Source organism: Podarcis tiliguerta, assembly GCF_965153285.1.
Source record: "Podarcis tiliguerta genome assembly, chromosome: 13".
In the NCBI taxonomy this organism is placed as follows: Eukaryota; Metazoa; Chordata; class Lepidosauria; order Squamata; family Lacertidae; genus Podarcis; species Podarcis tiliguerta.
In genome coordinates this window covers 4,319,104-4,335,313 of record NC_139546.1, presented here as the reverse complement: position 1 = coordinate 4,335,313, position 16,210 = coordinate 4,319,104, and the positions used below count along the sequence as shown (strand labels likewise).

The following is a 16,210-nucleotide window of genomic DNA, read 5'->3' as shown; positions in this document are numbered from 1 at the left end:
CCCGTCGGTGGTCGTGACCACTACGCTGCCATGGCCACGGGAGGTTATCAGTAAGAAATTGCGAAGGCGGAAGCTCCCTTACCCTCCAGGCATAGCCTTCCTCCAGGGCAGCACTCTGTGCTTCTGCGGGGTTTTCAATAACTCTTCCTATTTGTCCGGAAAAATCCATTGCTACTAAGGAATTTTCAGACACACTTCTCTGAAAGGAAAATTGTTTTAATGGCATTATCCAGAAAAGGTAACTACTGGTTACTTTTATTATTTTTGCATGCTCCTCCAACCTTTCTCCAGATGATCAGTTTTTAAAGACTGGGGTGTTTGTTTTAGCATGCCATAGGCCAGGGGTCTGCAACCTTTAAGACAAAAAGAACCACTTGGACCTGTTTCCGAAGGAAAAAAAAAATGGGAGCCGCAAAACTCCTCATTATAAAAATTACTTTTTTGTCACTTTTTTTTATTTCTTTGTTTGACCCCTCAGAATTACTCCTCTTCATAGAAATAAATGTTAAATTAACAAGTTACTTTTTTGTGTGTGTGTGTTCTTCACTCCCCTTCAAAAGAGTGACCAGCATACATGCCCCCTTTCAATGCAGTGACCAGCGTACATGCCCCTTACAATGTAGCGGGCGGGCGGGCGGGAAGGTGACTAACGCACGCACCGTCCCCATGTGACGTCACAGCCACAGTGGGGAGTGTCGGGGCGCACAATGCACCTCCTCCCCTCGCTAGTATCCGCCCCGGAGCCGCGGCAAAGGTGTAAAAGAGCCACATGCGGCTCCGGAGCCGCGGGTTGCAGACCCCTGCCATAGGCAGATGCTGCTCTGCTGGGCCAGGAGAATAAGAAACGTAAACATGGTTTTGGTGATGGGTTTTCACTGCACAAAGCTTTTGTTGGCATAAGTGTGGACAAGGTTTCATGTGAGGAGCCTTTTGAATCTGGCTTCACATTTAACATTTATAGCCTGGGATCCACCAAACAGCACAGCTGGCTTCAATTCTTTTCATTCAATTTTTATTGGTTTTCTATAATCCAATATATACAAAGCTAGTTCAACACAATCAGTTCTGTACGCACAGGGAGACTCTGAGGGAACTTCTTTGCCATTTGGTCCAATTTTATTTTATATACAGACACAGTAGCCCAGGAATAGCCCAGGTGTTAACCAGTCTCTGCAAGTCTATGGATTTAGTACAGTTCAAGGTTACTTTCTATTTCCTTTCTTGAAATTATTTTTTAAAAATCATTCTGACTTAAGACCACGGAACCCTTTGTAATGATAATTACAATGTAATGCATCATTCTCCCCTTGGCATGTTTTATTATTGACTCAGAAAACTGCATTGCTGTATCCCATATTTCTTTATTGCCAAATGTTACAACTTCCTTTGTTTCCTTCCTTTTTCTAAGCTATTCCCCCCACCCCCTTTGTTTCTTTTTTCTGTAACCTGCTTGTCATTATTAAAATTCCATTTAAAAAATTGGGGGGGGGGGGAGACTGGCTGCTGGACGCTTCAGATATCTATTCTGTTCCTTCCATGACTTTTGAACTCTTTTTACTCCAACTGCTTCTCACGGTTATCCTTTCACACCTAATTTCTAAACTTCTTGGCCCATCTGAACAAGAAAATCTTCAAGGCTGAGGCCTGGCCTATAAGAATCTAGCCTAGCAAGAGCACGTTTCTATACTTCCAGGGCTAAGATTGACCAGAAACTGTTGCCTAGCAAGAGCAGAGTCCATTGTCTAATATTCCCCAGAAATTAGAAGAACTTGGATGAAAGTGGCTTCCCAATTTCTCTCACAGGCCCATATAAGTTCAGCACAAACAGTTGGGCCTGGTGAGCATTTAAGGTCCCCAACCCTAATCTGCGGGTTGCCATCTGATTGGATTTTGTTCTGATCCTGATCTGATTTTAGGATGATGATGATGATGATAATAATAATAATAATAATAATAATAATAATAATAATAATAATAAATTTTATTTATATCCAACCCTCCCCAGCCGAAGCCGGGCTCAGAGCGGCTAACAACAGTAAAATGATAAAACATTCTAATGTATTTTAACTGATTGTCTGATTTTATGTTAATGTGTTATACATTTGATGTTAGCCGGTTTTGGCCAGGGAGGGCGGGGTATAAATAAAAATTTAAAATGCCAGAGTGGTGCATGCTCTAGTTATCTCCCGCTTGGACTACTGCAATGCGCTCTACGTGGGGCTACCTTTGAAGGTGACGCGGAAACTACAACTAATCCAGAATGCGGCAGCTAGACTGGTGACTGGGGGCGGCCGCCGAGACCACATAACACCGGTCTTGAAAGACCTACATTGGCTCCCAGTACGTTTCCGAGCACAATTCAAAGTGCTGGTGTTGACCTTTAAAGCCCTAAACAGCCTTGGTACAGTATACCTGAAGGAGCGTCTCCACCCCCATCGTTCTGCCCGAACACTGAGGTCCAGCACCGAGGGCCTTCTGGCGGTTCCCTCATTGCGAGAAGCAAAGCTACAGGGAACCAGGCAGAGGGCCTTCTCGGTAGTGGCGCCCGCCCTGTGGAACGCCCTCCCAGCAGATGTCAAAGCGATAAATAACTACCTGACATTTAGAAGACATCTGAAGGCAGCCCTGTTCAGGGAAGATTTTAATCTGTGATATTTTACTGTATTTTTTGTTTCTATGGAAGCCGCCCAGAGTGGCTGGGGAGGCCCAACCAGATGGGCGGGGTACAAATAATAAATTATTACTATTATTATTATTATTATTATTATTATTATTATGCTTTTACCCACTATTGTGGAGGAGAGTGTGCTTATTACCAGCCTTTCTCAACCTTGAGTTCTCAGATGATGTTGGGACTGCAACTCCCATCGTCCACAGCCAGCAGAGGTAGCAGTCAGGGATGATGGGAGTGCTGATCCAACCAACAACTGGGAATCCAAGCCCTGAACTTGAGGAGCAACCTGAATTAGGCTATAAGCTGCTATGCTTCAGACAGCGGTGCTGATGAAACCACGGTGCCAGACACAGCTTAGCCCTTTCCAGGCAATTGTATTCCTCTTGATCCGCATCTGGCAACTCCAAAGTCACTACTTGCGGGCAAGAAGCTTCTTGTTTAAACTCGGAGTTGACTATAACAGAACTTAAAATTATAAACTTACTATAGGAGTGGTGAAATGCGGAAGCGCAGCTTTTCTCTGTTGCGGAATTCTGTAGTTCTGGTACAGCAACATCCCATACTGCAGATTGTAGTGCGGGGGGAGAATAGACAGGTATTTATTTTCTTTATGTATGTTTGCTTATTCAATTCTTTAATTAACCACCCCTCACCAATAGGTCCCAGGGCAGGTGGCATAGTAATAAAACCATAAAGCACAATGGAAAATAATCAAACCACTAAAACACACAGAACATGACAAAAAAAATCACTTACAAGTAAGGTTAAGGTAAAAGTAAAGGGTAAAGGGACCCCTGACCATTAGGTCCAGTCGTGGACGACTCTGGGGTTGCGGTGCTCATCTTGCTTTATTGGCCGAGGGAGCCGGCGTACAGCTTCCGGGTCATGTGGCCAGCATGACTAAGCCGCTTCTGGCGAACCAGAGCAGCGCACGGAAACACCGTTTACCTTCCCACCAGAGCGGTACCTATTTATCTACTTGCACTTTGACGTGCTTTTGAACTGCTAGTTTGGCAGGAGCAGGGACCGAATGACAGGAGCTCACCCCATCCCGGGGATTCGAACCACTGACCTTCTGATCAGCAAGCCCTAGGCTCTGTGGTTTAACCCACAGCGCCACCCACATCCCTTGAACCTGAGGAGCAACATGAATTAGGCTATAAGCTGCTATGCTTCAGACAGCGGTGCTGATGAAACCATGGTGCCGGCACAACCTAGCCCTTTCCAGACAACAGTCACCTATTTTTGAAAGCCGTGATTAAAAGGTGCAGTGTTTTATGTCTCCTGTATACAGTACACCCAGAGCTGGAGCCGCCTCTAAAAGGCAGTGAGTTTCAAAGGGAGGAGGGGGCACCACAGAAAATGCCCTCTTGCACCTCTTGCTGAAATAGCTCTGTAGTAATGATGACGGCAGGGTGATCAGTTCCAGGTTGTCAAAATGGGTCTGAGGGATAAACTTTCCTCTTGGGGTCTGTGCAGGGGCGCACTAGGGGCTGGCCAGATTGTCCCTTGCCAAGGTTTAGGCCCGGGATGGTGCAAAAAGCAAGCCTCTGCACTTTGGCTCAGAGCCGCTAGGATCCTGCCTACCTGTGTGCTCCCCCCAGGCCACTCCTCCAGGTGAGGCACACAGACTCCTCTGGGTGCCTCAGGGGAGGAATCTGGAAGGGTACAAGGGGATGGGAATACATCTCCTTGCCAAGGGTCAGTGGCGTAGCGTGGGTTGTCAGCACCCGGGGCAAGGCAAGTAATTTGCGTCCCCTAACCCGGGGCAAGGCAAGTAATTTGCGCCCCCCCGCTGCACTGTCCCTCCCCCAGATAGTCCCTCGCTCTCTCTCCGCACCGCACCGCATGCCTGGCACCCTCCCCTCCACAGTGGGCGGCGACCCAGCGGCTCGGATCGGATTCGCACAGCCAGCACTGCAGTGAGAGAGAGTGAGTGAGCCAGGTAGGGGCAGAGAGCTGCGAGTGCGAGCGCCCCCCCAGATGTTGCGGCCGGTGCGGCCGGCCCCCCCTGCACCCCCCACGCTACGCCACTGCCAAGGGTGCAAGGGAGCCTAGGTATGTCTCTGGGTCTGTGACTAGAAGTCAGTCACCACAGAGAGTGCCAAGAACAGAAGGTCACCAATATTTGTTTATTATGCCGTCAAAATGCAGATCGGAATCAACATAGCACCACAGGGTGTAGCTTATTGGGCTGCCCCTTCAAGTGGTAAATTTACTTGTTAATTGATAATTTGGGAACCACCAAGTTCTTACCAGCAGCACCATCTGAGCAGACAGATTCCCATTCAAGTCTGTTGGGGGTCTGCATGGGGCAGAGCTGAACCGGCCAATCTCCTTCAGGCTGAGGGCCACAGTGACCCAGGGCCAACTCTACGAGGTCCACATCTCAAATTGGGCATGTCCAAATGTTAAAAGTGGGCATGATGAACTGCAGTTATCTTTCAAAAGACTTTACCACCAGCTATTCTACACTATTTTACAACATTTTCTTTTCATTCCTTATTAAATTGTGTGTGTGTGTGTAATACGAACAAATATTGTGGAGCTGGGGCTCCACAAAAAACAGTGTGGCATCACAGTATCACAGAGGGGACCCTGCTACAACAGTAAGAGTTTTGTTTAACTATTTTTAAAAAAATTAAAGAATGAAATATTTTGGAGAATCCTGGGAGTGACAAAATCCTATTGCTGGCTATAGGATTGCTGGCTATTGACCCTTGGGGTGGAAGGAAGAGCAAGACTCATCATACCCATCTGAATGATTCCAAGTTCATGCTTTTATAATGGTTGTTGACCACATACACGATTTGCAGACCATTTGGGGACCACTGTGATTGCATCAGCCGCCTGTTTAGAACTCCTATGGCAGCATTAGTTCTCTCAAACATCCACCTCCGTGGGTGATGGGGCCCAACCACAAGTCTTGCGATGGCCTTCACCTGAAGGCCACCATAAATGTAAACTGCCCCAAAACTAAAGTACCTTGAGGAGCCTGAAGGCGGTCATCCAGCACGTCCTGCTCTGCTCGTCATCCGCACACAGAAACCTCAATTCTTTTGTTTCACTTCTCATTCGGTTGGGCTACAAAACAAAGACCAAACAGAACTTATTCTCATAGCAAAGGCAACCAACCATGATCCATCCTACAAGGCAAGTTAAGGGCTATTATCCCCTTTTCGCAGATGTAGGAGCAGAGGCCAAGAGTGCTGGCTTGCTGACATCACTTAATAGGTTTAGAGTTCAGGTGTCATTTGAGATTTGCTTGTGGTTAAGCTCTTTCCTCACTAACCATGTCCTGTATCCACGGAACTACCTTTTTCTGAGATTCCTGTGACGCCATCGTAAGTCAATCCTTAGCTTAGCTGAGCATGGCATGGGAGCAAGAAGGGCGGGGGGACACTGAGCAGCTCCCAGCTCCTGCACATTTGCGTGGTCCCAGTAAGCCATTGTTTAGCTTACTGTGACATGACAACCAGGGCAATATAAGAGACTGGGAAGCTAAGCCTGGGGAGCTCATTCCTCTGATGTATCTCAGTCTATTTTAAGAGCAGCAGCTGTCACAGCACAAACATATAGCAAGTGGGGCTGACACAAACCACTCAGATCAAAAATGGGATCTGGGCTTAAACGCAATAAACCTGATCTGGGATCATCTTTCCTAGTAGGTCCTGACGAAAAGAAAATCCGCAAGATAACTGTAATGTTATTTTTAAAACTACGTGATATAGAATAATAGAATTGTAGAGTTCAAAGGGACTCTGTGGTCCAACCCCCCGCAATGCAGGTTGGCAGGAGCTGGGGCAGAGCAATGGGAGCTCACCCCATTGCAGGGATTCAAACTGCTGACCTTCCGATCGGCAAGCCCTAGGCTCAGTGGTTTAGACCACAGTGCCACCCGCGTCCCTCTAAAGTAGCGGTTCTCAACCTGAGGGTCCCCAGATGTTGTTGGACTACAACTCCCATCATCCCTGAGCTCTGGCCTTGCTAGCTAGGGATGATGGGAGTTGTAGTCCAACAACATCTGGGGACCCACAGGTTGAGAACTGCTGCTCTAAAGGTAAAGGACCCCTGACAGTTAAGTCCAGTAGGAGGGATTACCTTTATACAAAATCCATAATCTGTAGGAGCATTGTGGAGCTTCTTGCCTGCTACCAGTGAGAAAACGTTGCTATCTTCAAGGTCTGCTAACAACTGCAGGTGCCTTGGTTCCTATGGGAAGGGTTGCAAAGGTTAAAGATACAGCTTTAAGGTACTTCGCCCATTCCCTGAAAGTAAAAGTACAGTGAAGACACTCTAAAGGGTTATTGATACGAAAGTCACCATGTAATTGTGCAAGACCATGAACCATTCCACATCCAACATGAGATACAATGATTTAAAAATCTGTTTCTTTGGCTGCAGGGAACTGGTCTAAATACCTGTGGCATTTCACTGACAATCAATATACTAAAGCACAGTATTGGGAGCTTCATAAACTGTAGTCAGTTCGCCTCTTTTTACGTTGCATTGCACATCGTTTTCCCCATATGAAGCACATACACCTTAGAACATCTGATGTAGACCAAAGACCGCAAAGGTCAGAGATTCAAGCCAGTGACCCGCTCTGTCATGGAATGCACACCTCTGCTTTTAGGAAAAGCTCCGAAGACCCTTTTGTCTTAGAAGTCCTTCTCTAGCATTAGCTTTTTCGTTTTGTTATATTTTTAAACTGACAAATTGTACACCATGAGCAGCTGCAGTTTTGTTATTCTATTTGACAAATATAACAATTCTGCCATTTTAAATAAACTGGTTTGCTTCTCAAACTACTGTACAGTGGTACCTCTGGTTGCGAACGGGATTCGTTCGGGAGCCCCGTTCATAACCTGAGCGGAACGCAACCCGCGTCTGCGAGTGCTACAATTCGCCGATTCTGCGCATGTGCGTGACGTCGTTTTGAGCATCTGCGCATGCGCGAAACCTGGAAATAACCCGTTCCATTACTTCCGGGTCGCTGCGGTACATATCCTGAGAGAACGTAACCTGAACCGAACATAACAAGAGGTATGACTGTATATTTTAAATTGTTGTCAAATGCCAGCAGCGGTGTCAAAACTTTTTTCAAAGAGGGCCAGATTTAATGAAGTGAAGGGCCGTGAGGGCCGACCAAATAGCCAAGCAAAGTTGTTGACCTTTTTAAAGGATTGATGTTGTTGAACTTTGTTAGGGTTGTAGTTGTTGAGGGTTTTTTTTAGGATTTCCCCCCAGGAAATAAACTGCCACAGGGGCTAGATTAAACCAACCGGCGGGCTGGATTAGGCCCCTGAAACAGACTTTGGACATGCCTGCGAGTGCCAGAAAGGTGGACTGAAAATATTTTAGAAACTCATCACTTTTAAATAAGTTATGAGCAAGGGATAAGATATAGCTTTTTAACATAACACTTTGACTTTAACTCGAATTGAGATCATCAAGAAGTGTACCACTTAATGGGTTTGTTCTAATGGGGCTTGTGCAAAAGAGCTTTCCTGTGGATTGTGCTCAAATACCAATAATTTTTTTTCAGAAGAGGCACCTTCAAAGCATAAGGCCTACCTTTGTTAAACTAACCTAAGTGAAATTACCTTTGAAGACCCTTTCGTAGAGCAGTAAAGTCCAGATCTTCTCAGGCAAGCGTACTGCTTCTTCCAAGACTTCCTTCCCTGTTCTTTCACATGCAAAAATCCTTGGATTTCAGGGCAACTATTTGAGTTTAAAAAATTCTGTTGGAGATTAAATGAAAATGCATGAGACACTAATTGGAAATTCAAGACTTGTTGGAAAAGGATCACCTTAAATTGATAGCCCAGTACTTCAATATAGAGATATTTGGTATTTCAGTATAATTCATTGGCAGGTTGATTATGGACTGATATAGGAGATAACTAATATGATATATGGAAAAGTAGAATTTAATGAAAACAATTGGGGCTTATGCAAAATAACTGAAAGATACAAGACATTAATTTAATGGCTTGAGAGACCTCTGTGGGGGTAGGAGTTTGCAGTATATATCAACATGCCTAAATAGTAGAGGCCTATAAAGGTTAATAAGAGTGCTATTTAAATCATTTTAAATAAGCATAAAACATCATTAGATGTAGATGTAGATGCTGTGGAGGCTATGAAAAATATGTTTAAAAATAAATGTAAAAATGTCAATGATAATACTTCTAAAAAAGAATGAATATTTAAACTGAAATAACAAAAGCAGATAAAAATAAAGTGAATAGATTTTTAAAAATGAAAGCAAATCAAGAAAAAAACAAGTAGGAATTTAAATAAATAGTCTCTTTCTCTTATTATACTTCAGGAGAAATAGTAATGAACTTTGTGTGAGAAACTTCCAATACAAAAATAGATGGGATTTTTTTTAAAAAAAGCAGAGAAGATACTCCTAAACTATTACTGAAACTTAATAAGAATTTAAATTGGACAGAGATTTTTAGCTGATCATGCCAAACCCAGCATAGTAAAATAGAAATGAGAATTGGAAACTTTGGTTGTAATCCAACCCCTAGACACACCTGGCTGGAACAGGGACTGGATTCAGCAATACCCTCCTACTCCCGTGTAAGATATGTCTGCCAGAGAGAGAGATGTCCGGCACAAGAAACGAGGTAACACCAGAACCAACTCCTGCTCATTTCACAGACAAACTGGACTAAGTTAAGCCACCTAAAGCGTGGTGTAACTTACACTTCTCCATAGACATCAGTAGGAAAGACCCAGTCCTCAAAACCTGTCAGTCACACCCAGACTGCTGGGGATGCTCTCTGGATACAGCGCAACTCGCAACTAACACAACCGCCACCAGGATATCGACCAGGCATGCTCCACCCTCAGTTCCCATCTTGCCTCTCACAGTGCACCATGCTGCATGCATGGATGCCTTTTTGTAGGGACCTTTCTGTTCTTTTGTGACGTCCATAATGTGATGCTTGAGAAAGCCACTGCACTCTGCTTAAGGAGTGGGCTGACTCTGGCTCCCAGCCTGAGCCTCAAGAGATTTTGCAACCCTAGTTAAACAACCAGGTTCTGTGTGTTTGCCACTCTCCAAAAGAATCAACGGCTTTATCATATCCTGTTTCTGTTACCCTTTTCCACCCGTAATGGAAGTAAAAACGGTAACCTCTGAATAGGCCTAGAATATTTTAAACATAAATGCTGAGATTTATTGAAATGACAATACAGTATCCATTCAACTAGCCTTGAAGTATGCATCTGCAGACCCAAATTCATCAATGATATATTCAGTTTCCTAACATGGAAAACTACTCCCAACTCTACTTCAGCCTACCTGTAAAAGTTGTGACTGTGGAATACAGCCGTTTGACTGCTGACACCAAGCAACCATTTGTTCCGGGAAAAAGTTCTGGGGAGTGTGAGGAAGAGAGAGAGAAAAGAGACAGGGTAACATTATGGCATCAAGATGCTTCACACCTCTTTTGTACACAGAATGAACTTCCTCTGAAGCAGGGTAGACACCTCCCATTGCCCCTGCCAACTGATCATTCTGGAGAGGGCTGATAACAGAGTTCACCAAAATCTGGAAACCTAGCTGAATGAACTATGTCACTCACTGGTTAATATATTGATAGAAGTATGGAAAAATATAACAAGACAAAGATTAGGTAAAGGGACCCCTGACCATTAGGTCCAGTCGTGGCCGACTCTAAGGTTGCGGCGCTCATCTCGCTTTATTGGCCGAGGGAGCCAGCGTACAGCTTCCGGGTCATGTGGCCTGCATGACTAAGCCGCTTCTGGCGAACCAGAGCAGTGCATGGAAACGCTGTTTACCTTCCCGCCCGAGTGGTACCTATTGATCTACTTGCACTTTGAGGTGCTTTCGAACTGCTAGGTTGGCAGGAGCTGGGACCGAGCAACAGGAGCTCACCCCATCGCGGGGATTCGAACCACCGACCTTCTGATCAGCAAGCCCTAGGCTCAGTGGTTTAGACCACAGCGCCACCCGTGTCCCTTAAGACAAAGATTAGTGTAAACCAAACTTCCCCAAGTGTTCAACTCTGGAAGTCTTAATCTCTGGAAGCTACAATTAAAGGTGTCTTAAGATAATGTGTAGGGTGCCTCCCTTAATCATAACTAGCTAGCCCTCACATATCTGGGATTAGGGCTTCCAGGTCAGAGAACACAACTTTTGCAAAGGTATAAATCCATTTTAGGAAGGTAAGCATCAGTGCTCAATGCTTTCAAGTCCAATGCGCTGCATCTCCTTTTCTGGCACAGCAGCTCACAGGACTGCATCAAATCTGGAGCATGTGCAGAGGAGGATGACCAAGATGATCAAGGAGGAAACCAAGCCTTATGAGGAAAGGTCGAGGGAGCTGTGTATGTTTCACTTGGAGAAGAAAAGGCTGAGAGATGATATAATGTTGTTGTTTAGTCGTTTAGTCGTGTCCGACTCTTCGTGACCCCCTGGACCAGAGCACGCCAGGCACTTCTGTCTTCCACTGCCTCCCGCAGTTTGGTCAGACTCATGTTTGTAGCTTCGAGGACACTATCCAATCATCTCGTCCTCTGTCGTCCTCTTCTCCTTGTGCCCTCCATCTTTCCCAACATCAGGGTCTTTCCCAGGGAGTCTTCTCTTCTCATGAGGTGGCCAAAGTATTGGAGCCTCAGCTTCACGATCTGTCCTTCCAGTGAGCACTCAGGGATGATTTCCTTCAGAATGGAGAGGTTTGATCTTCTTGCAGTCCATGGGACTCTCAAGAGTCTCCTCCAGCACCATAATTCAAAAGCATCAATTCTTCGGCGATCAGCCTTCTTTATGGTCCAGCTCTCACTTCCATATATCACTACTGGGAAAACCATAGCTTTTACTATACAGACCTTTGTTGGCAAGGTGATGTCTCTACTTTTTAAGATGCTGTCTAGGTTGGTCATTGCTTTCCTCCCAAGAAGCAGGCGTCTCTTAATTTCGTGGCTGTTGTCACCATCTGCAGTGATCATGGAGCCCAAGAAAGTAAAATCTCTCACTGCCTCCATTTCCTCCCCTTCTATTTGCCAGGAGGTGATGGGACCAGTGGCCATGATCTTCGTTTTTTTGATGTTGAGCTTCAGACCATATTTTGCGCTCAATGATATAATAGCCATCCTCAAATATCTGAAGGGCTGTCATGAAAGATGGAGCAAGCTTGTTTTCTGCTGCTCCAGAGGACAGGACCCAAAGCAATGGATTCAAGTTACAAGGAAAGAGACCGTGACTAAACATTAGGAAGACCTTTCTGACAGTAAGAGCTTTTCAGCTGTGGAATGGACTATCTCAGAAGGTGGTGGGCTCTCCTTCAAGGCAAGTTTTCAACAGAGGCCGGGTGGCCCTCTGTCAGAGGCCATCTCTGGTTGTGATTCTGGCACTGCAGAGGATTACACTGGAGGGCTCTTGGAGACCCTTCTAATTTGAGAAGTCTAAAAGTCCCAGAACCAGTATGCCAGGCTTCCTCAACCTCGGCCCTTCAGATGTTTTTGGCCTACAACTCCCATGATCCCTAGCTAGCAGGACCAGTGGTCAGGGACGATGGGAACTGTAGTCTCAAAACATCTGGAGGGCCAAGGTTGAGGAAGCCTGCAGTATGCAAACCATGTTTGACTCCTATACTTTTGCCATGCAAGGGCATTTGTGCAAGGCTTGTAATGATCCCATAAATACTCAAAGACACATCTTAAGCGATTCAAAGGTTTAGTTTAACTATGTTTAACATATGTGGAAGAACGGGCTGAGAAACAGATAGTCCATTTGCCTCAAATGGTATTATTTGCTTCACAAATAATGAGGAACAAGTTTTATGATATTCAGAACAATCATCATTTACTGACATTGTCAGTAAAACCATGCAGCTTGTTTTGAGGCATACAATGATGGATGATGACAAAGTGAATTTATGAAATTGCCTTATACAGGGTTAGAGCATGTAATTCCATATTCTCTGCTTTGATTGGCAGTAACTCTCTAGGGTATTTCCCAACCCTCCTGACATCCTGCTAAATGGAGATGCCAAGGATCAAACTGAGAACCTCTTGCATTCAAAGGTACTTAATAAATGAGCAATGCCCCCTCCGGAAGAGATGGATAGGTGCCTCTCCACAAGACTATCTTCTGCAGGTTTCTTCATGAAAAATGAGAAGCAGAGGGCATGGGAATCCACAGGGAGTTAGCATGCCTTATTACTATTAGTTATTCTGCTGGGCGTTATTCTACATATATGTTGTAAGAATCTTTCATATTATAGCTATGATACCATCTAGTGTTTTAAAACCCAGTCCAAATTATACATTGTAGAAAGCACATGGAGAAGACATCCGCCCCCCCCCAGACGTTATGAAAAAACAACAGGATACTCACCACAGGATTCTTAAAAAATTCATATTTTGCATAGTTCTTCCTGAACAAAAATTTACTTTCACTTCCCATTGTAGACTCAACTTGAACAACAAGCTCATGATCCTCTAAGCACCTCTCTAAGAACAGAAAATAAAATAAAATATTTCGAATTAGTAAACAGTGGAAGCAGGTTTGTGTTTCTGTGTGTGCGCGCAGACATGCAAACCCAGCACATATAAATAAAGGACATGGACTGTGTGCCCAAGAATGCAGCAAACATTCCCTTCAGGCTGTAAACTAAAGAAGATTGGTATGTCCATTACTGATCTTCCCACTGAGTAGTTGCTGATAAATTTCTAAGAAGTGCCGAGGTTTCTCAGAATATACTGGGGAAACCACTGTTCTAAAACAGTAGCCACTAGCTCAGATGTTAGGAGCCACCCAGTATCACACAAACGGTGCTCCCCGTCTCTCCTTCCAAGGAAAGTATTAATTCAGGAAGGCCCAAAAACTTCTGCCTAACAATGTGGTTATATGAGTGTTGTTATCTATTATTTAATATTGCAGAAGAAATAGCCAAGTTTGGTAGTCAATGTGCGGGTAAATGGGGTTACTCTGTTAACCACAGTTAAGAGGTGTATGTCATGTGTGGGCCGGGTGGGGCAGAATCTGGATCAGGCCAGGTCCAGACATCACATCCAGCATTCTGTTTCCTACACTGACCAGCCAGATGTCTCTGCAACACCCGTGAGCAGAGCAGCAATGCTCCCTAGCTTCTGCTTCTGAACTCTGGGGATTTCTAATAGGAATCACAACTAGCAGCTGACAGATTTCCCTTACTTAAAGATGTCTGTGGGACACGGGTGGCGCTGTGGGTTAAACCACAGAGCCTAGGGCTTGCCGATCAGAAGGTTGGCGGTTCGAATCCCCACAATGGGGTGAGCTCCCATTGCTCAGTCCCAGCTCCTGCCTACCTAGCAGTTCGAAAGCAAATCAAAATGCAAGTAGATAAATAGGTACAGCTCCGGTGAGAAGGTAAACGATGTTTCCGTGCGCTGCTCTGGTTTTGCCAGAAGCGGCTTAGTCATGCTGGCCACATGACCCGGAAGCTGTACGCCGGCTCCCTTGGCCAATAAAGCGAGATGAGCGCCGCAGCCCCAGAGTCAGCCACGACTGGACCTGATGGTCAGGGGTCCCTTTACCTTTAGAGATGTCTAGTTCCCTTTATAAATGGCCATTGCCACATCTAGTAGTAGCAAACTTCATGAAATATATTAAGCATTGTGTGATGTATTTTTTGTCTAACCATCTTCTCCTGCCAATCAGTTTAACTGACTGACTGTTAACCCAAGATCTAGCATAATATCCTTTTAGCCCCGCATTCTCTTCTCAAAGTAAAAAAAAAACCCTTCTGTAATGAAGGACCTCCAGCTTCCTGATTGCCTTTTCTGCTTTATTCTGCATGTTCAGCAACAATACAATACAGTGGTACCTCGGTTTATGAACTTAATCCGTTCCGAAAGTCCGTTCTTAATCCGAAACCATTCTTAAACTGAGATGTGCTTTCCCTAATGAGGCCTCCTGCCGCCGGTGCCCTTCCACAGTTCAGCTTTCATTCTTAGACCGAGGTAAAGTTTGCAAACTGGGACACTACTTCTGGTTTTGCGGAGTTTGTAAACCGAATTGTTCGTAAACAGGGCTGTTCTTAAACCGAGGTACCACTGTATACTTCTTGAAGCAGAACAATATTCCAAGTGTGGCCACCCCAGGATTCCCTCCAACAGTCAACTTAAGTTGTAGAGATCTACCAATTTGAAAGGAAAATGGGGCCACATAAAATAAGGAAGTAGTTTTTACACATTCAGAGAACACCCTAGGTCTGCAGAAATAAAAATTATATTAAAATTATAAATAAAAATAAAAATTCATTTAAAAAAACAATGAAAAGAAAACAGAGCTGGAACATAAACACAGATGGACTTATTTCCCACTCATATAAAAGGAAACCCTAGAAGCTAAAAGTAAAGAAATAAAAGAGACTACAGCTAGAAAACACATTAAAATCCCAGTCTATCAAATACAATGAATGAATGAATGAATGAATGAATGATATGGAGTGTGCCAGCTCTGCTGGTGTCCAGTGCCTCTGTACGAAGTGCCCTTGGCAATGTGCATCCCCAACCCTACAAAATGGCATCTGTTGTGATCAAAGTTCATTGAGGATCATTGAAAAGGAGTTCCCTTCTGAAGACTGAATTCCACTGTCCACAATCTCATGGACAACTTGAGCAGAGGAGATAACCTGAGCACCTTGTGATGGTGTTGCGTTGCAAACAGGATATGGGAATGAAGCTTCAAAATTGTTGGTGGGGGCTCTACTAAAAAATACAGCTAAATAATTGCCATTAGAACTTCCCAGGGCCCAAGTACTTTGATTCTAAAGGAATCGATGTCCCAGTTTAAATGCAATGCTAAGATAAAGCAAGGCTTAGTGTGAACGAACAAATGTGCAGGTTCCCAGAGGGGGGGATCGTAACAGCTGCACCTTGTTCAATAAAATTTGGAAAGTATTCCCATTTGGAATTCTCCATACTTTTCTGCTTGCCTCATCTAAAAAACGATGTTGTGGGGCTGGAAAAGGTTCAGAAAGGGACAACGAAAACCATCGAGGGGTCAGAGCAATACCCCATGAGGAATGGTTACAGCATTTTGGGCTCTTTGATTTATAAAAAAGGCAAGCAAGGAAGGACATGATCAGAAGTGTATAAAATTGCACATGTTGTGGGAAAAGTGGAGAGAGAGAGCGCTCTCATTTACATGTTGTGCAAATCCTGGATCTGCAACAAAATGGATTTCAACTAAATTCAGAATACAGCTGAAGCAAAATACTGACTGATAAGCATAATGTTCCTTTCCCATCATTGTGAATTACCAAGTTATTTGTGTATGTAAACAGAAGCTTTTGATTTCCTCATCAGCCTGCTGCCTAATTCATTCAGCGATGTCACACAGCAGAGTTTGACAGCACAATTAGTCACCATGGAAGCTATTGTGATGTCACAGACACTGAATTGTGGCATCATTGAAAGAATCTGGCAGGAGGAGGATATTGGACACAAAGGACAAAAGCCTCTGTTTACACAGCACCTTGGTAATCTTGGATGGGAAAGGCCCTA

General features: G+C 44.5%; 2 protein-coding genes across 18 annotated transcripts in view; both read right to left on the bottom strand.

Annotated features, from left to right (window-relative positions):
* GALNT1 (polypeptide N-acetylgalactosaminyltransferase 1) overlaps positions 1-16,210 on the bottom strand; it is a 538,911-nt gene that overhangs the window by 292,134 nt on the left and 230,567 nt on the right. The window lies entirely within an intron of this gene.
* Positions 1-16,210, bottom strand: part of GRB10 (growth factor receptor bound protein 10) — a 92,037-nt gene that overhangs the window by 9,354 nt on the left and 66,473 nt on the right. For all 17 annotated transcript variants that reach the window (XR_014503954.1, XR_014503955.1, XR_014503956.1 and 14 more), the window contains 7 exons: positions 13,056-13,171; positions 9,996-10,070; positions 8,281-8,418; positions 6,776-6,886; positions 5,660-5,758; positions 3,159-3,236; positions 83-199 (listed from right to left, as the gene is read on the bottom strand). Coding sequence is in view for 5 of the 17 variants with exons in the window: in XM_083407612.1 (XP_083263738.1) it covers positions 83-199; positions 3,159-3,236; positions 5,660-5,758; positions 6,776-6,886; positions 8,281-8,418; positions 9,996-10,070; positions 13,056-13,171 (734 nt within the window). In the remaining 12 variants the exon portion in view is untranslated. The remainder of the gene's footprint in view (positions 1-82; positions 200-3,158; positions 3,237-5,659; positions 5,759-6,775; positions 6,887-8,280; positions 8,419-9,995; positions 10,071-13,055; positions 13,172-16,210) is intronic.